This window comes from Anolis carolinensis, chromosome 3 (genome assembly GCF_035594765.1).
Source record: "Anolis carolinensis isolate JA03-04 chromosome 3, rAnoCar3.1.pri, whole genome shotgun sequence".
Taxonomy (NCBI): domain Eukaryota; kingdom Metazoa; phylum Chordata; class Lepidosauria; order Squamata; family Dactyloidae; genus Anolis; species Anolis carolinensis.
In genome coordinates this window covers 282,170,525-282,193,890 of record NC_085843.1, presented here as the reverse complement: position 1 = coordinate 282,193,890, position 23,366 = coordinate 282,170,525, and the positions used below count along the sequence as shown (strand labels likewise).

The 23,366-nt window shown below is 41.9% G+C and overlaps 1 protein-coding gene across 2 annotated transcripts in view; it reads right to left on the bottom strand.

The window, feature by feature from the left end:
• Positions 1 to 12,089: 12,089 nt before the first annotated feature.
• nmur1 (neuromedin U receptor 1) overlaps positions 12,090 to 23,366 on the bottom strand; it is a 28,475-nt gene continuing 17,198 nt past the window's right edge. For both annotated transcript variants that reach the window (XM_008117860.3, XM_062976891.1), the window contains exon 3: positions 12,090 to 22,301. In XM_008117860.3, the coding sequence (XP_008116067.1) occupies positions 21,901 to 22,301 (401 nt within the window). In that variant the 3' untranslated portion in view covers positions 12,090 to 21,900. The remainder of the gene's footprint in view (positions 22,302 to 23,366) is intronic.

The following is a 23,366-nucleotide window of genomic DNA, read 5'->3' as shown; positions in this document are numbered from 1 at the left end:
AGTGCCCGGACATCATCATCATCATCATCATCATCATCATCATCATCATCATCATCATCATCATCATTTTAAACACTACAAGATTAGGACTCAGAAAACAAGATCACTCTGCTGGCTGTTGTATTGGATCACATGTCGGACATTTCCCAAGTGTCTAGGACAGTGTGATGTATAACAATGCGTGCAGATCCAAGTAGGGTGGCCTTTTGCAGCTGATAGATGCTAACTTTGTCAGTGCCAATTGTGTTTAAGTGCAGGCCAAGATCTTTAGGTACTGCAGCCAGTGTGCCGATCACCACTGGGACCACCTTTGCTGGTTTCTGCCAGGATCTTTGCAGTTTGATCTTTAAATCCTTGTATTGTGTCAGCTTTTCCAGTTGTTTCTCTTCAATCCTGCTGTCACCTGGGATTGCAACATCGACGATCCATACTTTGTTTTTTAACATTATCATAAGGTCAGGAGTATTGTGCGTCAAAACTCAGTCTGAATTCGGAAGTCCCAGAGTAGTTTGACGACTTCTTCTTCTTCTTCTTCTTCTTCTTCTTCTTCTTCTTCTTCTTCTTCTTCTTCTTCTTCTTCTTCTTCTTCTTCTTCTTCTTCTTCTTCTTCTTCTTCTTCTTCTGGCATTATGAATGAGAAGTGAATGATTTGTTAACTCACGTATCTTTATAATCTGTTTATTACTAGGAAGACGAAGAGAGGATGGTGGGATTTATCTGCTTCCACTGTGAAAATTATTCCCATCCAACTTGGGAGTTTGTGGTGTGTGGATGGTACTGTTCCAATGTCAATGAAGCAGTGAAACTATTCTGTGTTTTAGTCTAAAATTGAAAGGAGTTCTCCAAGGTGCTGAACCTATTTGTGATGAGAAGAATCAGAACCTTGCATAAGAGTGCCAGACCTTTTCCTGGTGCTCTTTGGGTTCATCTACACTGCAGAATTAATGCAGTTTGGCAACACTTGGGCCAAACCCTGGGATTTATAGTTTGGTGTGGTTCTAGCACTTTTGGGGGGCAGATAAGACCTTATAAAACCACAACTCCCAGGATTCCATCGCCTTGAGCCATGGCAGTTAAAGTGGGTCAGGCATATCTCTTCCTCCTTTGTCTTCTACCTGAGAAGGACACATTTTGCCCACTCTCCAGCAAAATGTAGCTATTTAGATATTTTGTTATTTTTACCTCTTACCCTCCTTAGTGGCTAGCCTAGAGAGCTAGTTAGCTCCAAGAACCTTTTCTATCTACAATGGATTTCTTTTTACCTCAATAAATGAATTTTTGAACCTTCAAGGAGACTTTGCAATCCTTTGCCATCCTGAGAAACCAAGGCTTCTCCAAGCTCACCTCACGTACGTTTCTGTTGCTTATGAAGTGTGCTTCTGCCACTCTGCTGTATTTTTGAGGAATCACCTTCAAAAGAGGGTTATTTCTGAGTCTAATCGCTCAATAGATTCCCAACAGAATCTTCTTCATTGGAGGTTTTTAAGCAGTGGCTGGATGGCCATCTGTCGGGAGTGCTTTGGTTGTGTCTTCCTGAGGAATGGGGTTGGACTGCATGGCTTTTGGGATCTTTTCCAACTTTATGATCCTTTTGATTTTAATATAGACTGGATTGAGCATCCATCCTTCCTTCCGCTCACAGAAGTCAATCCAAGATGTTTTTTCTCACCGTGCAGCGTAATTTTTCAAGTTATTATGTTCTTCTTGCTAACATGTCCCTGGCATTAACAGCAAGCCATTAACAACTCTATCTTCATACAAATACTGTATTTTCAATTGCTTCCATTTATATAAGCTGGGGTTCTTATGGGGGATGCAGGCACTTGCTGGCTAGCATTTACTTGCAGGTTTGAGAGCCGTGGCCCCAGTTTAGCTTTGGCACCAATGTGATTTCCATGTAGTTGAAAGAGAAATTGCCATAATAGTAATAAAGGGGGTAAATATGCCTTTTCCTCCCCTATGGCTGCCAACATCACAGTGTGCGTCCTCACTCCTGCTTGCAAATTGCTTCTCGAATCTGGGAGTCAAATGGGCCAGTAATTATTATATGTTGCCTGGAGGGAAACTTTGCAGAATAGCAAATAAGATCTTTAAAAGAAACAAGGCGACCCAATAGAATTTGATAAATGCTTCCTTAAGATGTGACTGGAGGGGATTTATCCATATTCACTTCTTTTGTCATTCTCTCTTTCTCTCTGCTTCCCTAGACACTGAGTAATTCCACCTTCTTTTGCTTTATCTTCCTGGGGAGAATTCAAGAGAGTTGGAGGACACACCAAAGGTCATCCAGTCCAACCAAATTCTTCCAGATAGGAAAACACAATCAAAGCCCTCCTGACAGATGGCCATCCAGCCTCTGCTTACATCCCCCAGAGAAGGAGACTTCAATCCAAGGCAGTATATTCCACTGCTAACAAGCCACAGCCACTCTTCTTTTGCAAAACTGGGACTCTTATACGAGGGTTGAATGAAAAGTAATGCCTCCACCTTCGTTACTTGGGTTTGGATGGGAATATTTTAATAAATCAAACTCAGAAATAAATCCTTAGAATGTGCTCTTTAACTACCACTATTCACTATTCCACATAATCACCAGACAATTGGATACATTTCTGTCAACAATGAAAAAGTTTTCTGAAGCCATCACGGAAGAAGTCGACACTCTGTTTCCGCAACCGGCGTCTCACAGGACCCATCGTGCACAGATCTTCCGATAGCCAAGCAAATCAATAGTATGACCCACACGTTCTTGTGAAATGTTGATTATGCTTCAAATTTCTCTCCTATACGATGATTGTCTTGAATCCATCTGTCAACCTTTTGCTTGTGAAACTCGGTGGTTGCTATCACATGACGTCCAACTCTTTGTTTGTCACGCAAGTCAGATGCTCCCACCTCAACATCTTTGAACTTACTCACCAAACGATGCACAGGACTCACATAAACACAATCACCATAAACAGCTGATAGATCTCCTTTGGAGTGACACCTTCTGCTGTCAAAAATTCAGTGACTGCACGTTGCTTAAGTCTCATTGACCGACCATCTGCGCAGGGTTCCATACTTCACATTTTAACAACACAACCATTCAATGCTAAGGCTTCCTGCCAAATGGAACTGTAGAGGAGAGTCTACTGAACAAGCCAGGACCTGCCGCAGACCAGTGTTGCCATCTGTTGAGGAGTTACGAAGGTGGAGGCATTACTTTTCATTCAACCCTCGTATCTGAGCTGTGAGTGCTGACTTTTGACTTTTCCCTTAAATCTAGCTTCCAAAAACCCGAATAGCAAATCGGATGCATTTTCCAGTTCAATGCATTTTTATTCCCCTTTGTGCAACTTGCTTCTGTCTGAGCATTTTGGAGCAAAGCTTGTACTTGTTTGCTTTAGTTTATGAGGCCTGAGAATACATTGGTGCAAACAAACTTGTTTCCTTTGGTATTTGTCATGTTTTCCTTCCTGTTTAATTGGAATTTTTAATAGAATACCTTATATTTGGGATTTTTCCCCTCTCAGTTATATCTCTCTAGTGTTGGGCTTCTGCCAAGGAAATGAAAATTAAAAGCAGACAGGTTAAAATATGAAACCGAATAGCAAACCGAAAGCAATTCCAAGAATTACAGGATCATGTAATTGAGAAGGGATTACAAGAGCATCTACTTGTGCAGAAATCTATAACTTTGTTTTCTGCCAAGTTCGGGGATGGGAACATATTGAATATCTTCTTCCGCAATATCCAGAAAACTAGATGCATTTCCATAATTTCCAATTTCTATGTAAAGATGTAAAAGCTGGGAGGTGAAGCAAGCGGACAGGATGGAAACCAGTTCATTTCTAATGACCTGCCGGAGAAGAGTTCTGTGGAAACTGTGAACTGCCAAAAAGGCAAATGAATAGCTTGAAAGCAAAGCAAATCTGAACACTCACTAGAAACAAAGATGGGTAAACTGAGGCAGTCGTACTTTGGACAAATTGTGAGATCGGGAAAAACAACACTTACGGTCTAATGGTTTGAGTATTAGATTTTAGGATTTGACTTGCCACTTAGCGATGGTGATAGGTTTGCCTTAATTTATTTATTTATTTACAGTATTTATATTCCACCCTTCTCACCCCGAAGGGGACTCAGGGCGGATTACAATGAACACATATATGGCAAACATTCAATGCCAACAGACAAAAAATATACATTAGACAGACTCAGAGGCATTTTTAACATTTTCCAGCTTCACGATTCCGGCCACAGGGGGAGCTGTTGCTTCACTGTCCAGTAGTGGCTGTACTTCCTCATTCCTTTCCTCGTGTTTTGCTGGCAGTTTTATGGTGTTGTAAATTAGCCTCCCCGCATAAAGCGTCCCTAAATTTCCCTAATTGACAGGTGCAACTGTCTTTCGGGGCTGCATAGGTCAACAGCAAGCTGGGGCTATTAATGGTCGGAGGCTTAACCCGACCCAGGCTTCAAACTCATGACCTCTCGGTCAGTAGTGATTTATAGCAGCAGGTTACTAGCCAGCTGCGCCACAGGCGAGCCCCTTCTAACTTAAGGTTGCCTTAAGTTAGAAATAACGTGAAGGCACTCAAAAACAACAAGTCAAAGCCAATCTGAGAACAAACAATAAAACTATGTGACAAAATTTGAAAATTTTTCTATTCCTGGTTTGAAAGTATTATTCCTGTTTAATTGTGTGGAACTTACTTTGAAAATAGTTGTTATACTTCAAAAACTTTGTTTTTGTGGTTGCCACAAACTATGTTGAATTGGTCGAGACTTTCTGTGAGATATCCAGAGCAAAACGTGTTGCCGGAAGTCCCTCCCGCAAAAAACAAAGTTTGTGCAGTTTAATAAACTTTTCCCATGTTTTATTGTAGAACCAATTAAGAAATGACATTTATAACTCCAGAACAAAAATCGTGTTACGTAGTTGATCTGGATATAGAATCATAGAATCCTAGAGTAGGAAGAGACCCCCAAGGGCCATCCAATCCAACCCTCTGCCTTGCAGGGAAACACAATCAAAGCCCTCCCGACACATGGCCATCCAGCCTCTGCTTAAAAACCTCCAGAGAAGGAGCTCCACCAAATTCCAAGGCAGCATATTATCAGGGAATCACGACCCTGACTAATTGATGAGCTAGGTCCCACCTCAGCTCACCTGTCAGACCACTTGGCAAATGGCGAAAGTGGCACCGGCAAACAACAACAACTACACTGATTTATCCCTGCTGAAGCCAGCAGCACTAAAGCTTTATTTACATTATTTAGAGTGCTAATTGACCAAAGCTATCAGGACACATGTTGCATCCACAAGACTAAATATGGAGCACGTCCGTCTCTCTCAAAGTCCGTTCTCTCTGTACACTGTAGCACCTCCTCTGCATTCCACAACTTGTGATGCATCTTCCTGTCAAGTAGCACAAACGGAAGTCTTTGCCACTTGCTCTTCCAGCAATCAATCAGGGTTGGCTGCAATTAACCTCTTGACTGCTGGAATGCTTGCCAGAACGGACACACACAATTCAACAGCAACAATAGATAAACATTTCACTTTATATGACAAAAACATTAACACATATTCCCCTGCTTAGGACAGTGGTTCTCAACCATCCTAATGCTGCGATCCCTTAATACAGTTCTTCATGATGTGGTGACCCCCAACCATAACATTATTTTCATAGCTACTTCACAACTGTAATTTTGCTACTGTTATGAATTGTAATGTAAGCACCCAATATGCAGGATGTAGTTTCATTCCCTGGTCCAAATTTAGCACAAATACCTGATATGCCCACATTTGAATTACTTACTTACTTACTTACTTACTTAGTTCAAGGATGATTGTCTTCCATCTTGGGTGTGTGTCCGTAGATGGCTGAATGTGTAATTAATGCAGTTTGGCACCACTTTAACTGCGGTGATTCAGTGTCATGGAAACCTGGGAGTTGTAGTTTTGCAAGGTCTTTACCCTTTCTGCCAAAAGATGTCTCGTCCAAATACAACTCCCATGATTCCATAGCATTGAACTCTGGAAGCTAAAGTGGTGTCAAACTAAAGTGGTACAACAACAACAACAACAACAACAAAACTTTATTTATATACCGCTCTATCTCCGATAAGGTCTCAGAGCAGTTTACACATCATAAAAACATTCAATACAAATACAAAATACAAGAACCAATATAATAGCAATTAACAAACATGTTTAAAATTCCAACATTTTAAAACAATATAATACCTAATAAGGGCAATTGCAGTGTAGGTGCACCCCTAGATGTGCTCACTCTTAATTGGGTCATATTAACAATGTCAAGGACAGAACGCCACAAGATTCAAAGTAACAGAGTTTATTAGATTACAGAACTCAAAAATGCCCGTAAAACACAAGGGCCAGGCAGTTTTTGCCTTTAGGAGCAAAAAGGGGCAAAAGTAAATGTTCAAAAGATAAACCGGATTAAACCGGAGTTTAATCCGGGTAAAAACAAACTGCTTGCTTCAGCCTGGGTATAAACGAAACGAAAGCCAAGGAACAAAAGATACAAAGAATGCAACTAATTGGCAGCAGATTCCTCTCTGCTGCCAACACTGTGCTTAGAGTAACTTGCGTCGCTCCCCCACACACACAGCAGACAGGATCTCCAACACGAGTAAATCAGCCAAGGATTGTAGCAGTTGAGTAGACCAGTTCCGTTCCGTAGATCAAAGCCAGAAGCAGACGTTTGTAGTTTTTCCAAGTCCAAGAAGGGGGGAAGACAAGCCGTGGTCAGTTCAGTCCGAGTTCTCAAAGCAGGAGATGGCGTCCGTCAAGAAGACGACGGAAGGTCAAGCTAATAAGAGTAAGCACAGGTTTGCACAAACAAATGCCCACACAATCCCTCCCGCCGTCTGACCCTGGATTCCAATCAACTTACGTCACAGCACAGGAAAGCACACAAGTCTTCAGGGAAGCGTCCCACACACACACGGATCCCAAGCGTTTGCCCAGATTACCTTGCCCAACGCAATTTGCAATTGCTCTCAAGCCCCATTTTATGCCAGTTACAAATCTTCATCACTGTCAGCTGTCCTCCTTAACCCGGGCGTTTCCTCATCACTTTCCTCGTCAGAGCTGGAACACCTCTGACTACGCCCAACAGCATCTCCAGCTGTGGATCCCGTCCCATCCCTCCAGCTAAACCATGGGTCTAATCCTGAAGGTCCCCATTCATCTTCTGTCCCATCATGGCCAGTGGCACCCACTTCCTCCCTTACCCGAGTCCAATCCATCTCATCCTCCTCTGAGCTAACCAGCCCCTCCTCCATTCTCTCCGTAAACCCTTCGAAAGACTCCTCGTCAGATGGTGCTGCAAATATGTCTCGCAGTCTTTTTCTCTCTCGCTCCTCGAGAGTATCTGACTCTCGAGGAGTCTTACGCCCACGTCTGTCAGTAACAGAGCCATGAGGCTCAATCATAACAAACAATCCTTACACATTCCTTGCTCCATTTGGTTTTTACTCTAATTTACTGTATATACTCGAGTATAAGCCTAGTTTTTACGCTTGTTTTTTAAGACTGAAAAAGCCCCCTTCGGCTTATACTCAGGTCTTGGTTGGCTTATATTTGGGTCAGCTTATACTCGAGAATATATGGTACATTTATTATTTTACTTTATTATTGTTGCTACTATTACATTTATTTTACTCTATTATTATTATTATTATTATTATTATTATTATTATTAAAATACATTTATTATTTCACTCTGATCTTATTATTATTATTATTATTGCATTTATTATTTTACTCTATTTATTATTATTTTGCATGTATTATTTTACTCTATTATTATTAAAAGAATACATAAGCACATTTACATTGAAGAAGATGAGAATAATGATTTGATCAGAGTTGGACAGTCTTATCTTAAATTTGAGCTTTATGTAAATATTCAAAAACATTTATTAATAATAATAATAATAATAATAATAATAATAATAATAATAATAATAACTTTATTTTTATACCCCGCCCCATCTCCCCGAAGGGACTCGGGGCGGCTTATATGGGGCCTTGCCCGATAAAACAATCAAATATCAAAACACAGCAATAAAACAGTTATCCAATAAAAAACATCAATTACAGTAAAAACAATAGTTAAAATCAACATAAAACATACAATATTAACACTGGAGACTAATTCATAGAACCCAGGCTATGGGTTAACCTACTGATGCCTCAATTAATGTAATTTTATGGGTATCTATTTTTATTTCTGAAATTTACCACCCTCGGCTTATACTGGAGTCAATGTTTTCATAGTTTTTTTGTGGTAAAATTAGGTGCCTCGGCTTATATTCGGGTCGGCTTATACTCGAGTATATACGGTAATTCACATCTGATCTTTTGCCTCCCTAATTTTTATTTTAAAGAAAGATACAAGGAGACTGGCAGGTGCTACTTTCCTCTGTGTGCTTGGCAAGCCTGCATTTGTAGCCTTGCAAGTCTTTGGGAAGGAGAAATAATGTGGAGCGAAGTCAGTATCACAATTGCTGTCGAGATAAGAGAACCAATTTCCTCCTCCTCCCCTTTCCCGCTGCCCAAGGGAGTTTTTACAATCTTCATTTGTGTTCACTCTTGCCCATTGCTGATTCTTCCCACTGTACAGATAAGCAAAGACCAGCACCGTCGGTCCAGGGAGGCATTTCTTGTAATCCGAGTGAGTTTTCCAATAGTCTTTTTCGGTATTCAATTTTTGGAGATGTTTTGGTTCCTTATGAGCCAGCCTGGACCTTGAGAGCCTCGGATTTACCAAAAACAAGTCATGCCAGACTAATCTGATCTCTTTTTTCGATAGAGTTACGAGTTGGGTCGATACAGGGAATGCTGTGGATGTAGCGTACCTGGATTTCAGTAAGGCCTTCGACAAAGTCCCCCACGACCTTCTGGCAAACAAACTAGTAAAATGTGGGCTAGACAAAACTACGGTTAGGTGGATCTGGAATTGGCTAAGCGAACGAACCCAAAGGGTGCTTCTCACCAATGCGTCGTCTTCATCATGGAAAGAAGTCACGAGTGGAGTGCCACAAGCAGGGCTCCGTCCTGGGCCCGGTTCTGTTCAACATCTTTATTAACGACTTAGACGAAGGGTTAGAAGGCACGATCATCAAGTTTGCAGACGACACAAAACTGGGAGGGATAGCTAACACTCCAGAAGACAGGAGCAGAATTCAAAACGATCTTGACAGACTAGAGAGATGGGCCAAAACTAACAAAATGAAGTTCAACAGGGACAAATGCAAGATACTTCACTTCGGCAGAAAAAATGGAAATCAAAGATACAGAATGGGGGACGATGCCTGGCTTGACAGCAGTGTGTGCGAAAAAGACCTTGGAGTCCTTGTGGACAACAAGTTAAACATGAGCCAACAATGTGATGCGGCTGCTAAAAAAGCCAATGGGATTCTGTCCTGCATCAATAGGGGAATAGCGTCTAGATCCAGGGAAGTCCTGCTCCCCTCTATTCTGCCTTGGTCAGACCACACCTGGAATCACACTGTGTCCAATTCTGGGCACCGCAGTTGAAGGGAGATGTTGACAAGCTGGAAAGCGTCCAGAGGAGGGCGACTAAAATGATTAAGGGTCTGGAGAACAAGCCCTATGAGGAGCGGCTTAAAGAGCTGGGCATGTTTGGCCTGCAGAAGAGAAGGCTGAGAGGAGACATGATAGCCATGTACAAATACGTGAAGGGAAGTCATAGGGAAGAGGGAGGGAGCTTGTTTTCTGCTGCCCTGCAGACTAGGACGCAAGGGAACAATGGCTTCAAACTACAGGAAAGGAGATTCCACCTGAACATCAGGAAGAACTTCCTCACTGTGAGAAGGGCTGTTCGACAGTGGAACTCTCTCCCCGGGGCCGTGGTGGAGGCTCCTTCCTTGGAGGCTTTTAAGCAGAGGCTGGATGGCCATCTGTCGGGGGTGCTTTGAATGCGATTTCCTGCTTCTTAGCAGGGGGTTGGACTAGATGGCCCATGTGGTCTCTTCCAACTCTACTATTCTATGATTCTTTGATTCTATGATTCTAAGAGTGCAGCTGTACTGGAGAATTATCTGTGCATTTTATTCCTTCTACCAACAGTTTATTGATTACGCATCAATCCTTGTGGCTACCAAAGTGTAGCACCGTACATTTCACTCTGTTGAAATTCATTTTGTTTCAATGTGTTGTCGAAGGCTTTCATGGCCGGGATCACAGGGTTGTGGTAGGTTTTCTGGGCTGTATGGCCCTGTTCCAGAAGTATTCTCTCCTGACGTTTCGCCCACATCTATGGCAGGCATCCTCAGAGGTTGTGAGGTATGGAGAAACTAAGCAAGGAAGGTAAATATATATCTGTGGAAAGTCCAGGGTGAGAGAAGAACTCTTGTCAGTTAGAGGCCAGTGTGAATGTTGTAGTTAATCACCTTGATTAGCATTGAATAGCTTCATCTCCTGGCTTCTTCCTGCCTGGGGACATCCTTTGTTCAGAGTCGTTAGCTGCCCCTGGTTCCCATGTCTGGAACTCCTCTGTTTTCAGAGTGTTGCTTCTTATTTTTGAGTTTTTTTTAATACTGGCAGCCAGATTTTGTTCATTTTCATGTTTTTCTCCTTTCTGTTGAATTTGTCCACATGCTTGTGGATTTCAGTGGCTTCTCTGTGTAGTCTGACAGGAGAGTTGTTGGAGTGGTCGAGCATTTCTGTGTTCTCAAATAATATACGGTGTCCAGGTTGGTTCATCAAGTGCTCTGCTAGGGCTGATTTCTTTTGTTGAGTGAGTCTGCAGTGCCTTTCATGTTCTTTGACTCGTGTTTGGGCACTGCGTTTGACTCCAAACAAAGGATGCCCCCAGGCAGGAAGAAGCCAGGAGATGAAGCTATCCAATGTTAATTAAGGTGATTAACTACAACATTCACACTGGCCTCCAACTGACAAGAGTTCTTCTCTCACCCTGGACTTTCCACAGATATATATTTACCTTCCTTGCTTAGTTTCTCCATACCTCACAACCTCTGAGGATGCCTGCCATAGATGTGGGCGAAACGTCAGGAGAGAATACTTCTAGAACATGGCCAGACAGCCCGGAAAACATACAACAACCCTCATTTTGTTTCGTTAACGTAACTTTAGATTCTGACCCTGTCGTCTGCAGTATTAATTATCCCTCCCACTTTGGTCCCCTCTTCAAATTGGATCAGCATGCCTTCTATTTCATCAACCAAAAGCCATGGGAAGGACCAGGACTTCTGAGCTGCTCCAGAGTCTTTCTTGATGTTGAGGTCAGATTGAACTGGGGCTGGATCTACACCAGGCATGGGCAAACTTCGGCCCTCCTGTAGGTTTTAGGAATGGTGGAAGTCCAAAACACCTGCCCAGGCCTGATCTACACGGCTAAATATTGCATTTTTGGAGTGCAGATTAACTGCATTGAACTGCATTATAATGCAGCGTACATCCAGCCTAGGTGGTAATTGTTTGGGTCCTCCTTTTTGAAGATGGAGATTGATGAAGGTGTATTGGGAAAATATAATACTTATATTGGAAACCATATATTGAATGTAGTCATATTATAAATAGGAATAAGAATATATATATAATCACAAGCAGAATGTGTGCATATATTTCCCAAAATACATTCTGCCTAGTTTCCTCATAGCAGAGACCAAGGTTCAACCCTAAGTAGCAGAGACATCAGTTAAAGTGTCAACAAGACCAGATAAGCTTCCGTACCAGGCAACGGGAAATTAATCAAGGGTTTGGGATGTCAAAATAAGCTTAAGGTAACCTGGCGCCATGAGGGGTGCTAATGAGTCCCTAAAAGCTTAGATAGAGGGAATTCCTCACAAGTGGGACCCCTAAGAGCTGTCATACCCCAGCCACCTTTGGCTTCTGAACCTGATCCAGGAATGAACTTTGACCAGGATGAAGGTTATTCTGACCTTTTGCCCAGTTCTCCCAGCTCCTTTCAGTTTCAGCTGCCGGCTGTTGATAATTCGGATGCTTCTTTTGTCAGAGTAATTAGCAGGGCAGCAGTAGTTGTATGGAATCAGTGGAGTGCAGAACGAAGAGACATCAGAGACGATGGTAAAACTATATACAAGTTTTACTGAAAGCAGTAATAAAGACAAACAGACTTGAAGACAATGGACACAGGACTTGACTTCTCAGCAGACAGCAGAACAGAACAGATGTAATCAGCAATGCACAAACACTTGTGTCTGGACACTCCCCAGTTCCAGCCACACATCAAGGTCATCACAGCTTCCCAGTAATTAACTCTTTCCAGACTATAGTACACTCTGGATGATGCAATCAGTATGCAATACAAACCAAGACACAAATTGCATTTAAACACTACCAATACACAAATCCCACATTAACATCCTTAATGGGGAGAAATACTGGAGATGTTACTCCCGTGGCTGAACCAGATGTCCAGAGTTCCCCAGAGAATGTGTCCTTCAACCGAAGGGAGTTTCTGCATCGCCAGAGATCAGAAAAACAAGGGCTTAAAAGTAGTAACCGCTTGGCATCTCGAGGGGATTGTGGATAAGAAGATTCCCTTGGGAACTTTTGGGGAGTTTGGTCTCTGTGATGACTCATGTGCCTTGTAGTCCCGTTCCTGGTACTATTGAGGCAGATGAAGAGGAAAACTTGGGTTTTCCACCGTTTCAGCCAGAATTGGAGCCCTTGCACCTGCAAGATGTTCGCCCACAGGAAGTCAGCCAAACAAGCCTTGAGCAGAAATCTCCCCCATTTTCTCGCCGGGATTATTATAATCAAGATAGAGGCGCTCGGGAGGCGACTCGCAGGAGCGCCAGGATAGCTGCCAGACAATTAGCTGATTAAGTCTGTTTCCCTTGGGAAACTTTAAGGAGTCATGCATCTGGACACAGTATGGGTTTCGTTTCTTGTTCCCCAGGGAAAGTGTTCCTTGGCGGGAAAACAAGATCCTATATAGGTGTTTGCCTGCAAAGAAATCCTTGCGGAGTCAATTCGTCAGCTTCGGGAGTAAATCGTGTGTGGACTACGCTACTCCAGTTCCCTCGGACCTTGTTCCAGTTCCAAGCCTGCCTTGTCCCCGGATCTTGCCACGGACCTCGTTCTTGCTTCTTGCCTCTTGTTGCCACGTATCAAGCCTTGTTTGCCAAGAATCTAGTTTGCTTCCAGCCTTGTTGTCAAGCTCCATTGGACTAAAGGACCCTGTCATTTCCCCACACTTTGCTTGGCAAAGTGTGTGTTTCGGTTATTGGATTATAACTTTGGACTCTAATATCTCATATTGGACATTGTTTTCCTGGACTATATTTGACCTTTCCTGAAAGGTCTACTTCTGAACTATATTCTTCACTTGTTTTTATTAACTTTATATATTCCTTTAATAAAGATATTAGATAGATTCTGGCCTCTGCGCATGGTTATTGGTGCTCTGCAGCCTGGGTCTTGACAGTCTCCCTGCGTTGGGATCTGATCTTCGTTCCATAAAAGTGCCTTGCACTGCAGACAATTTGTGGTGTCAACGTAGCGTTTTCCTGAGAACACTTCACCGACTCCAGTTCCCTGATTTCACCAAGCCAAGCCTCCTGTTCCTGGCGGCCAAGCCAAGCCGCAACTCCCGTTTTAAACTGGAGTAAATTCGCTTCCTTGCCTTGTTCCTGAATCAAGTTTGATCTTCGCTTCGTCTTGTTCCTGCTTTGATATCCACGATCTCCTAGTGACTTGGGACCTTGTTATTCAGCCTTGCTTCCTTGTTGTTCCCTGCTCAAACTTCCCAACAGTTTGAGCGTGTTTCGGTTTTGGACTTATAATATTGGACATTTTCCTTCATCTTTTTGGATTTATTCATACCTCATCACAAAGGACTATTTCCCACTCATCCTTTCTGCTTATGCATTTCTGAATTTATATTTGCTTTAATAAAGATATTATATGATTATTGGTCTCTGTCTAGTTTCCAGTGTTCACGCTGCCTTGGGGTGCAACAAGAGCCAAGATAGGGTTTCCTTAGATAAGGCCTAATGGAAGGGTCAGAGGTCTTGAAAGTAGCCTATGTTTTAGAAAAATTACTTTTCATTCAACCTTCGTACATTATCTGCTTTGAACTCGATTAAATGAGGCTACACTACCATATTATCCAGTTCAAAGCAGGTAATCTGGGTTTTATATGTCAGTGTAGAAGGGGCTGCTGTGAGTGACTTCCATGTCAGTGGGACAGCGGATCCGCTCCAGATTTTAATACAAAATTTAAAAGGGCTATCCAAGATTTTGAACCTATTTGTACCAAACATCAGGAGGTACAATTGGATGGGTGGATGAGCTCGTTCAGTGCAAAGAGGAGCCTTTGAAGAAAGCATCTTACCAACCCAACTCCCTTGATCCTCTAAGGGTGCATCCGCACTGTAGAATTAATGTAGTTTAACACCACTTTTAACAGATGTGGTTCAATACTATGGTATCGTGCATGTTGTACTTTGGCAGAGAAAGCAAAAGACCTCGTAAAATTATTACAACAATTATGATTCCATAGCATTGAGTCATGGTGGTCAAAGTGGTGTCAAACTGCATTAATTATACAATGTAGATGCAGCCAAAGTTTTGGAAGGAAAAGCCATGAAGGAATGAGCTACAATCTCGAAGTGTTAAAATAGGGGACACTATGTAACAAAATTTGAAAAAAAAATCTGTTCCTGGTTTGAAACTATTGTTTCCTGTTTAACTGTGTGACACTTACTTTGGAAGTACAGTAGAATCTCACTTATCCAAGCTTCACTTATCCAATGTTCTGTATTATCCAACGCAGTCTGCCTTTTAGTAGTCAATGTTTTTGTTGTAAATGTTGCAATGTTTTGGTGCTAAATTTGTAAATACAGTAATTACTACATAACATTACTGTGTATTGAACTGCTTTTTCCGTCAATTGGTTGTAAAACATGATGTTTTGGTGCTTAATTTGTAAAATCATAATGTAATTTTACGTTTAATATGCTTTTTCTTAATCCCTCCTTATTATCCAACATTTGTACTTATCCAAGGTTCTGCCGGCCCGTTTATCTTGGATAAGTGAGACTCTACTGTAGTTGTTCTACTCCAGAAACTTCATTTTTGTGCTACAAACTCGGTTGAGATTTGATGAGATATTCGTTGGAAAACTGTAGCAAAATGTTCTGCATTTTGATGTCCCTCCCGCAAAGATAAAGTTTTGCAGTTTGATAAACTTTCGAGATGTTTTCATGATAAAACAATTAGGAAATGACATTGATAACCCAGGAGCAAAAATAGTGTTACATAGTGTTATTAAACACCAGTGTCAGAATAATCCACGCCATTCTGATTTCTGATTTCTCCAAATAGTGATGAAAGCTGGAGAGTGAATAAAGCGAACAGGAAGGAAGAAGTGCCATTTGAAACGTTTTGCAGGAGGAAAGTCTTACAAATACTGTGGGCTACCAAAATGAGCAATAAATGGATCCTAAAGGAAATTAAACTCGGCCTCTCCCTGGAGTGTTTGCATCCAAAGTGGTGAGTTATTGCTAAGACACACACAGTCCAAGTTCAAATCTCTGCCAAAGATTGAATCAGCCTGGAAGAAGAGCCAGTCCTTTTAGCCAAGGAGGAGATGATTTCAGAGCAAACGATGCAAAGAGGCCGGAGATGGAAGTGTCTCTTTTGCTGGGACAGAATATGCTCCAAGGCTCCCAAAACAGGAGCTGTAGCTCCCTGTATCCAATCCCAAATCCCATTATACGAGGGTTGAATGAAAAGTAACGCCTCCACCTTCGTAACTCCTCAGCAGATGGCAGTCCTGGTCTGCGGCTGGTCCTGGCTTGTTCAGTAGACTCTCCTCTGCAGTTCCATTTGGCGGGAAGCCTTAGCATTGAACGGTTGTGTTGTTAAAGTGCGAAGTATGGAACCCTGTGCAGACGGGGAAGCCTTAGCATTGAATGGTTGTGTTGTTAAAGTGCGAAGTATGGAACCCTGCGCAGACGGGGAAGCCTTAGCATTGAACGGTTGTGTTGTTAAAGTGCGAAGTATGGAACCCTGCGCAGATGGGGAAGCCTTAGCATTGAACGGTTGTGTTGTTCAAGTGTGAAGTATGGAACCCTGTGCAGATGGTCGGTCAATGCGATTTAAGCAACGTGCAGTCACTGAATTCTTGACAGATGAAGGTGTCACCCCAAAGGAGATTCATCAGAGAATGCAAGCTGTTTATGATTATTGTGTTGATGGGAGTCTTGTGCATCGCTGGCCAAGTAAGTTTAAAGATGTTGAGGTGGGAACATCTGACTTGAATGACAAGTAGTTAGATATCCTGTGACAGGAACCACCAAGTTTCGCAAGCAAATGGTTGACAGATTGATTCAGGATGATCGTCGTATCACTCGGAGAGAAATTTCAAGCATAATCAGCATTTCACAAGAACATTATCGCTTTGCTTGGCTATTGGAAGATTTGTGCAAGATCTGTGAGACACTGGTTGAGGAAACAGAGTGTCGACTTCTTCCGTGACAGCTTCAGAAAACTTGTCCATCGTTGGCAGAAATGTATCAAATTGTCTGGTGATTATGTGGAAAAGTGAATAGTGGGAGTTCAAGAGCACATTCTAAGGATTATTTCTGCTTTTGATTTATTAAAATATTCCCATCCAAACCCAAGTAACGAAGGTGGAGGCATTACTTTTCATTCAACCCTTGTAGTTTTGCCAAGTCCTTTCTCTAAAAACGGCACTCAGTATCCCTTGATGGTCTATCATCCAATTATTATCCAGAGCTGACACTGCTTATTTTCCAAGATCAGGTAGGATTTGGTGCTTTTGGGGCATTTAGTTTCCCTTTTATAGAAGAAGAACATTTTATTGATTAGCCCTTAGGCCATATCAAAGTACCAAGCCAAACAACCAGGCTTGAAAAGACCTGATTACATTCTATACAAAAATTAGATAAAACACTTGTAACAATACAATAAATAAATACGATAAAACTGAAGTTTCCCTTTTATATTATTTCTGCGTGCCTGCCATAGATGTGGGTGAAACGTCAGGAGAGAATGCTTCTGGAACATGGCCATACAGCCTGGAAAACTTACAGCAACCCAATAATGAATAGTTGGATATGTTTGGGATTTTCCCCCTTCCTATTCTAAACTATTGTCCCAATTAGATAAGATGTGCTATTTAGGGCTTTTAAGGAGAAATGAAGTTATTAATAAATACTCTCCGGGGTAATAAAGAAGCAGAATTTTTTTTAAAAAAACATATCCCAAGCGAGGTCTTTCACTTAGATCTTGACGACAAGGCCAAGAGACTGGCGTGTTTCTGTTTTATATAAAAATGTATTTAGATAAAGCTGGAAAATTCCCTCTTGGCAGGATAATAAGTATTGCAGCAAATCCATTTGAAAAAATGACAACGGCAACAGGGAAGAGCCTGCAGCCCACAGAGCCGGCTGTCATCGCAATTTAGGTTCGAAAGACGAACAACTGTATTTTCTGGAAGAAAAATGGCTTTGGATGGAAGGGAGCAAAGCGAATGCTCTGGATGGCCAAGTTGTCTGGGGAGAAAGTGCTTTCGTTTAATGAAGCTACTACTTAACCCTCAAATCAATTGGAACGCACCTAGGAAAGGAAAATAATTGCAAATAATTCTTATCCATGAAAAAGTAAATCAGATACAACTGAGGGAGAGAGAGAGATAGCAATTGTGTTGTCGAAGGCTTTCATGGTCAGAATCACTGGGTTGCTGTGCGCTTTCCAGGCTGTATGGCCACATTCCAGAAGCATTTGCTCCTGACATTTCACCCACATCTATGGCAGGCATCCTCAGAGCTTGTGAAGTCTATTGGAAACTATACAAGTGAGGTTTATGTTAAGGTGGGATTTGTGTATTAGTAGTGTTTAAATGAAATTTGTGTCTAGCATGTATTGCATCATCCAGGAAATGCTATAGTGTGTAAAGAGTTAATTTGGTAAGAAGCTGTATTGACCTTGGATATGTGGCTGGAGCCAGATAGGAGTGTCCAGACTACAAGTGTGTTTGTATATAGCTGATTGCATCAGATGAGATCTGTTTTCTGCCTGCTGAGAAGGCTGTTTGGCTAGAGTGAGAGTCCTGTGTCTATTGTCTGCCAGTCTGTTTGTTTTGTTCAGTAAAACTTTGTAAATACTTTTTAACATAGTCTCTGACGTCATTCATCTGCTGCTACGTTGTGCGCATTACTCTGACAGTTTATATATCTATGGAGTGTCCAGGGTGGGAGAAAGAATTCTTGTCTGCCTGAGGCAAGTGTGAATGTTGCAATTGGCCAGCATGATTAGCACTGAATAGCTTCACAGCTTCAAAGCTTGGCTGCTTCCTGCCTGGGGGAATCCTTTGTTGGGAGGTGCTAGCTGGCCATGATTGCCTCATGCATACAAGAATTTTTTCTCCCATCCTGACCATTCTACAGATATATACACTACACTTGCCTAGTTTCCAACAGACCTCACAACCTCTGAGGATGCCTGCCACAGATGTGGGTGAAACCTCAGGAGAGAATGCAACATGGCCAGACAGCCCAGAAAACTCACAGTAACTCATTTGGTCTAAATCAGGCATGGGCAAACTTCGCCTTCCAGGTGTTTTGGACTTCAAATTCCACAGTTCCTAACAGCCTACTGGCTGTTTGGAATTGTGGGAGTTGAAGTCCAAACTGGAGGGCTGAAGTTTGCCCATGCCTGGTGTAAAGCATCTACACTGTAGAATTAATGCAGTTTGATTCCACTTTAACTGCCAGAGCTCAATGCTATGGAATTATGGATTTTGCAGTTTGGTGAGGCACTAGGACACGTCCAACAGAGAAGGCTAAATACCTTATAAAACTACAACTCCCAGCATATGTTGATTTTCCCTTGAGGAGAGCTAGTTTTCTGCATGCAAGGACTGATGGATACATGGGATTTATTTTTCCCAGAAAAGTAGGAGAGCGTTTGAACAGGAGGAGCTATGCTATTTTATTTTAGCGGCTGCGTCAGTCATTTTGCAATAATAGAAAGTTTGGGAGCTTTTCCAACAAGCCGGTTGAAACAATGGCTTGTGTAGAACACAATGAGACCGCTTGCAGTCCAATAAATAACCGAGAAGACGTTTTGCACTTCTTCCCTATTTGGACAAATAGGAACACGGTTTTTGTGGACACCGTTTTGCCTATAGTTCACATCTACGTAGACATCAAAGTACCTAGTGTAGGTTGGAAATACAATGTCCATAGTTTGATACAATTTTGATTAAAAGTGCTTAAAGTTGTATCAAACTGCATTACCGTATATACTCGAAGATAAGCCGAGTTTTTCAGCCCTTATTTATGAGCTGAAAAAGCCTCCCCCGGCTTATATTCGGGTCAAGGTCAAGCCAGCAGCAGAGCCTGGAGGCCACAGTATGTTTTCTTTTCCAAAACCTCCCTCCTCTGCTTCTCCTCCCAGGCTGGTTATCTTATATTTTTTTGAGAGAGAGGCAGAGAAGAAGCGAATGTTTTCAAAAGCGAAAGGAGAGTGTGAGAGAAACCCTTGCAAGCCAGATTGCATGGGTAGAAGGGGGAGAAAAAAAGATATTCTTGCAAATTTGCACGATTTATTGTTGTTGTTGTTATTATTATTATTATTATTATTATTATTATTATTATTATTATTATTATTAATACTATTATTGCAAGAACATTTGAGTCCAAAGGGAGGGAAAAGAGAGCAACAGAAGGTATTTCTTTTTATTCCTAAGGAAACAAAAATGAGGTGGGTTTTTTTGGGAGGGGGATAGAAGTTTTAAAAAGACTTTTCTGGCTACTTTTAGAGTTTGAAAAAGGGAGAAAAAAAAAGAGGTGGGAAAGGGCAGGAGAAAAGAGGACAAAGTTGTTTTTGGGGGGGCTTTGCTTGCATTTCTTCCTTGGGTAAATGCATGCCCCAAAGCTTATGAATATTTATATAGATGTTCCCCCTACAAATACATTAATATATGAATTTTCCCCTCATATGTTTACAGGTCTTTGCAAATCCTATGTAAATATAGATAACTAGAGATTTCCATGTACCTGTATATCTGTTCCTATATGTATACATTAATTTTATATATGAATTTTATATGAATTTTACCCTCACATGTTTGCAAGTGGAGAGGGAAAATGCGTGTGCGCAAACACACACACACAGATGTCTAGATATAAACATTGATAAATCGGGCTTGGAAATATTGCAGGAGGAAAATGCACATAGAGAGAGGATTTGCAAAGGTTTCAGGGGGAAATACACATGTGAAATTAGTATATATAATGATAGATCTATATCTAGCTCTGCATTGTTTATGTAGGCATTACATGTTTGCCTGTTACTATGTTGGAAGCTGGCCTGAGTCCCCAGGGGGAGATAGGTGATGATGATTATTATTATAAAGTTAGTGTTGCTTTTCCACTTATAGAGTTAGTTTACTGTTTTTCTTTGAAATACAGTAAATATTCAAAACATTTAACCCACTGATGCCTCAATTAATGTAATTTTATTGGTATCTATTTTATTTCTGAAATTTACCACTCTCGGCTTATACTTGAGTCAATGTTTTCCCAGTTTTTTTTGTGGTAAAATTAGGTGCCTTGACTTATATTCGGGTCGGCTTATACTCGAGTATATATGGTAATTCTACAGTGTAGAATTGAAGCCTAACCTGAAGCCTAACCCTGCCAAGACACAAGTGTGTGCTTTCCACCTACGTAACCGCGAAGCCAACAGGAAACTGAAAGTGACTTGGGAAGGCCAAGAGCTTGAACACTGTTTCCATCCTAAATACCTTGGTGTCTCCTTTGACCGAACACTAACATATAGGAAACACTGAACGAACACCAAGCACAAAGTAGCTGCACGCAACAACATCCTGCGGAAACTGACTGGCAGCGCATGGGGAGCAGACCCACAAGTAGTAAGAACATCAGCCCTGGCCTTGTCTTTCTCAACTGCGGAGTACGCCTGTCCTGTTTGGCACAAGTCTGCCCATGCAAAGCAGGTGGACATAGCACTGAATGAAACATGTAGAATCATCACGGGATGCCTTAAACCTACTCCTGTTGATAAACTCTACAAGTTAGCTGGCATTGCCCCTCCTGACGTGCGACGGGAAGTTGCTGCTAACGGTGAGAGAAAAAAGGTCGAACATTGTGAAAGCCACCCACTGCATGACTATCAGCCTCCTCCCAGTAGACTCAAGTCAAGAAGGAGCTTCATGAGAACCACCACTCCTCTTGATGTTCCTCCAGCAGCAGCAAGGGTGTCTCTCTGGGCAGCCAAACCAGGCAATCCCAACTGGATAGCCCCCCATGAGGGTCCTCCTTCTTCCAGGGGAAAACCAAGAATGGGCAACTTGGAAGTCCCTGAACAGACTGAGAAGCGGAGTGGGCAGATCAAAAGACAACTTGGCAAGGTGGCACTACCTGGAGGAATCCTCCACCTTGTGTGACTGTGGAGCTGAACAAACAACTCCGCATATGTATGCTTGCCCACAATGCCCTGCCTCATGTACGGAGGAGGAGTTGTTTAAAGCTACAGACAATGCGGTTGCTGTTGCCCGCTTTTGGTCCAAAACTATTTAGTTGCTTGTGATTTCTTTTTTCCCCCCCATCATTTTGAAATGTATTTGTTGTACAATGCTTTTGACACGAAATAAATAAACAGTGTAGATGCACCCCTTGCTGTCAAATTTGTTTTTGCAATCATGAATAGAGAGAGCTGTCTATTTGCATCACTCAGAATACATAGCACTTGTGAATGCAATATGCAATTTATTTAATTGTTTAAATACACAATGACATCCATGTTCACTGCGCTTTTGCAGCATGCGCCAGAACGTTGGGTCCCTGCCCCAATCCCATAGGAGTCCTGCGGGGCTCTCAAAGGCACGGGGCTTCGTGCTCGTGGGTGTTCTCCCCTTTGAGGTCCATCTCGTACTCTTCCATGTCGGAGAGGGGCTGCCCGTTGCCCCCCGTGATGTTTTCGGAGAGGGTGCTGCGCATGGTGGCACGGGTGCTGCTGGGGGAGCGCTTGCGGGACCCCTTCCCCTTGGAGCGCTGGTGGCACATCACCTCCTTGAACATCTCCTGGAAGCGGGTGGACATCAGGTTGTAGAGGATGGGGTTGGCCGCCGAGCTCAGGTAGAAGAAGACCCCCGAGATGATGTGGATGTACTGGAACATGTGCTGCATGGTCTCCGTCCAGTGGGTGATGAAGCTCCAGACCAGGCGGTCCGTGTGGAAGGGCGCCCAGCAGATGCCAAAGACCACCACCAGCACAACTGGGGAGGGAAGAAAGAGCAGAATAGTTACAAAGGGATCTGGATAGCTTGAGCTTGGAGAGAAGAAGGCAACGGCAAGGTCTGAAAGCAGAGTCCTATGAGAAGCGGGTTCGGGCGCGAGGTCAGTTTAGCTTGGAGAAAGGTGTTGGAAAAAGCAACCTGTATTCTATGTATATGTTGATTGCCAGTTGATTGCCTCTTTGGTATGGGAGGGGTTATAGACATGTGATTGTACTGAGCATGTTCAGACTCAGGACTCCATTTTGTATTCAGTATGTGTTTGTCTTCAGTGAAAGCAGGCCTATGTGCTCAGACCTCAGTGGAGATGGATGCCTGTATCTGTTTAGAGACTTCCATGGATGCATGTATGCTTATGGACTTCAATGAGTAAAAATACCATATATACTCGAGTATAAGCCAACCCGAATATAAGCCGAGGCACCTAATCTTACCACAAAGGGAAAACATTGACTTCAGTATAAGCCGAGGGTGGTAAATTTCAGAAATAAAAACAGATACCAATAAAAATACATCAATTGAGGCATCAGTAGGTTAAATGTTTTTGAATATTTACATAAAGCACAAATTTAAGATAAGACTGTCCAACTCTGATCATTATTCTAATTTTCTTCAATGTAAATGTGCTTATGTATCCTTTTAATAATAATAGAATAAAATAATACATATAATAATAATAAATACAGGAAAATAATAAATGCAATAATAATAATAAGATCAGAGTGAAATAATAAATGTATTATTAATAATAATAAAAATAGAGTAAAATAAATGTAATAATAGCAACAATAATAGAGAAAAATAATAAATTTACCATATACAGTAGAGTCTCACTTATCCAACATAAACGGACCAGCAGAACGTTGGATAAGCAAATGTGTTGGATAATAAGGAGAGATTAAGAAGAAGACTATTAAACACCAAATTAGGTTATGATTTTACAAATTAAGCACCAAAACATCATGTTATACAACAAAATTTGACAGAAAAAGTAGTTCAATACGCAGTAATGCTATGTAGTAATTACTGTTTTTACGAATTTAGCAC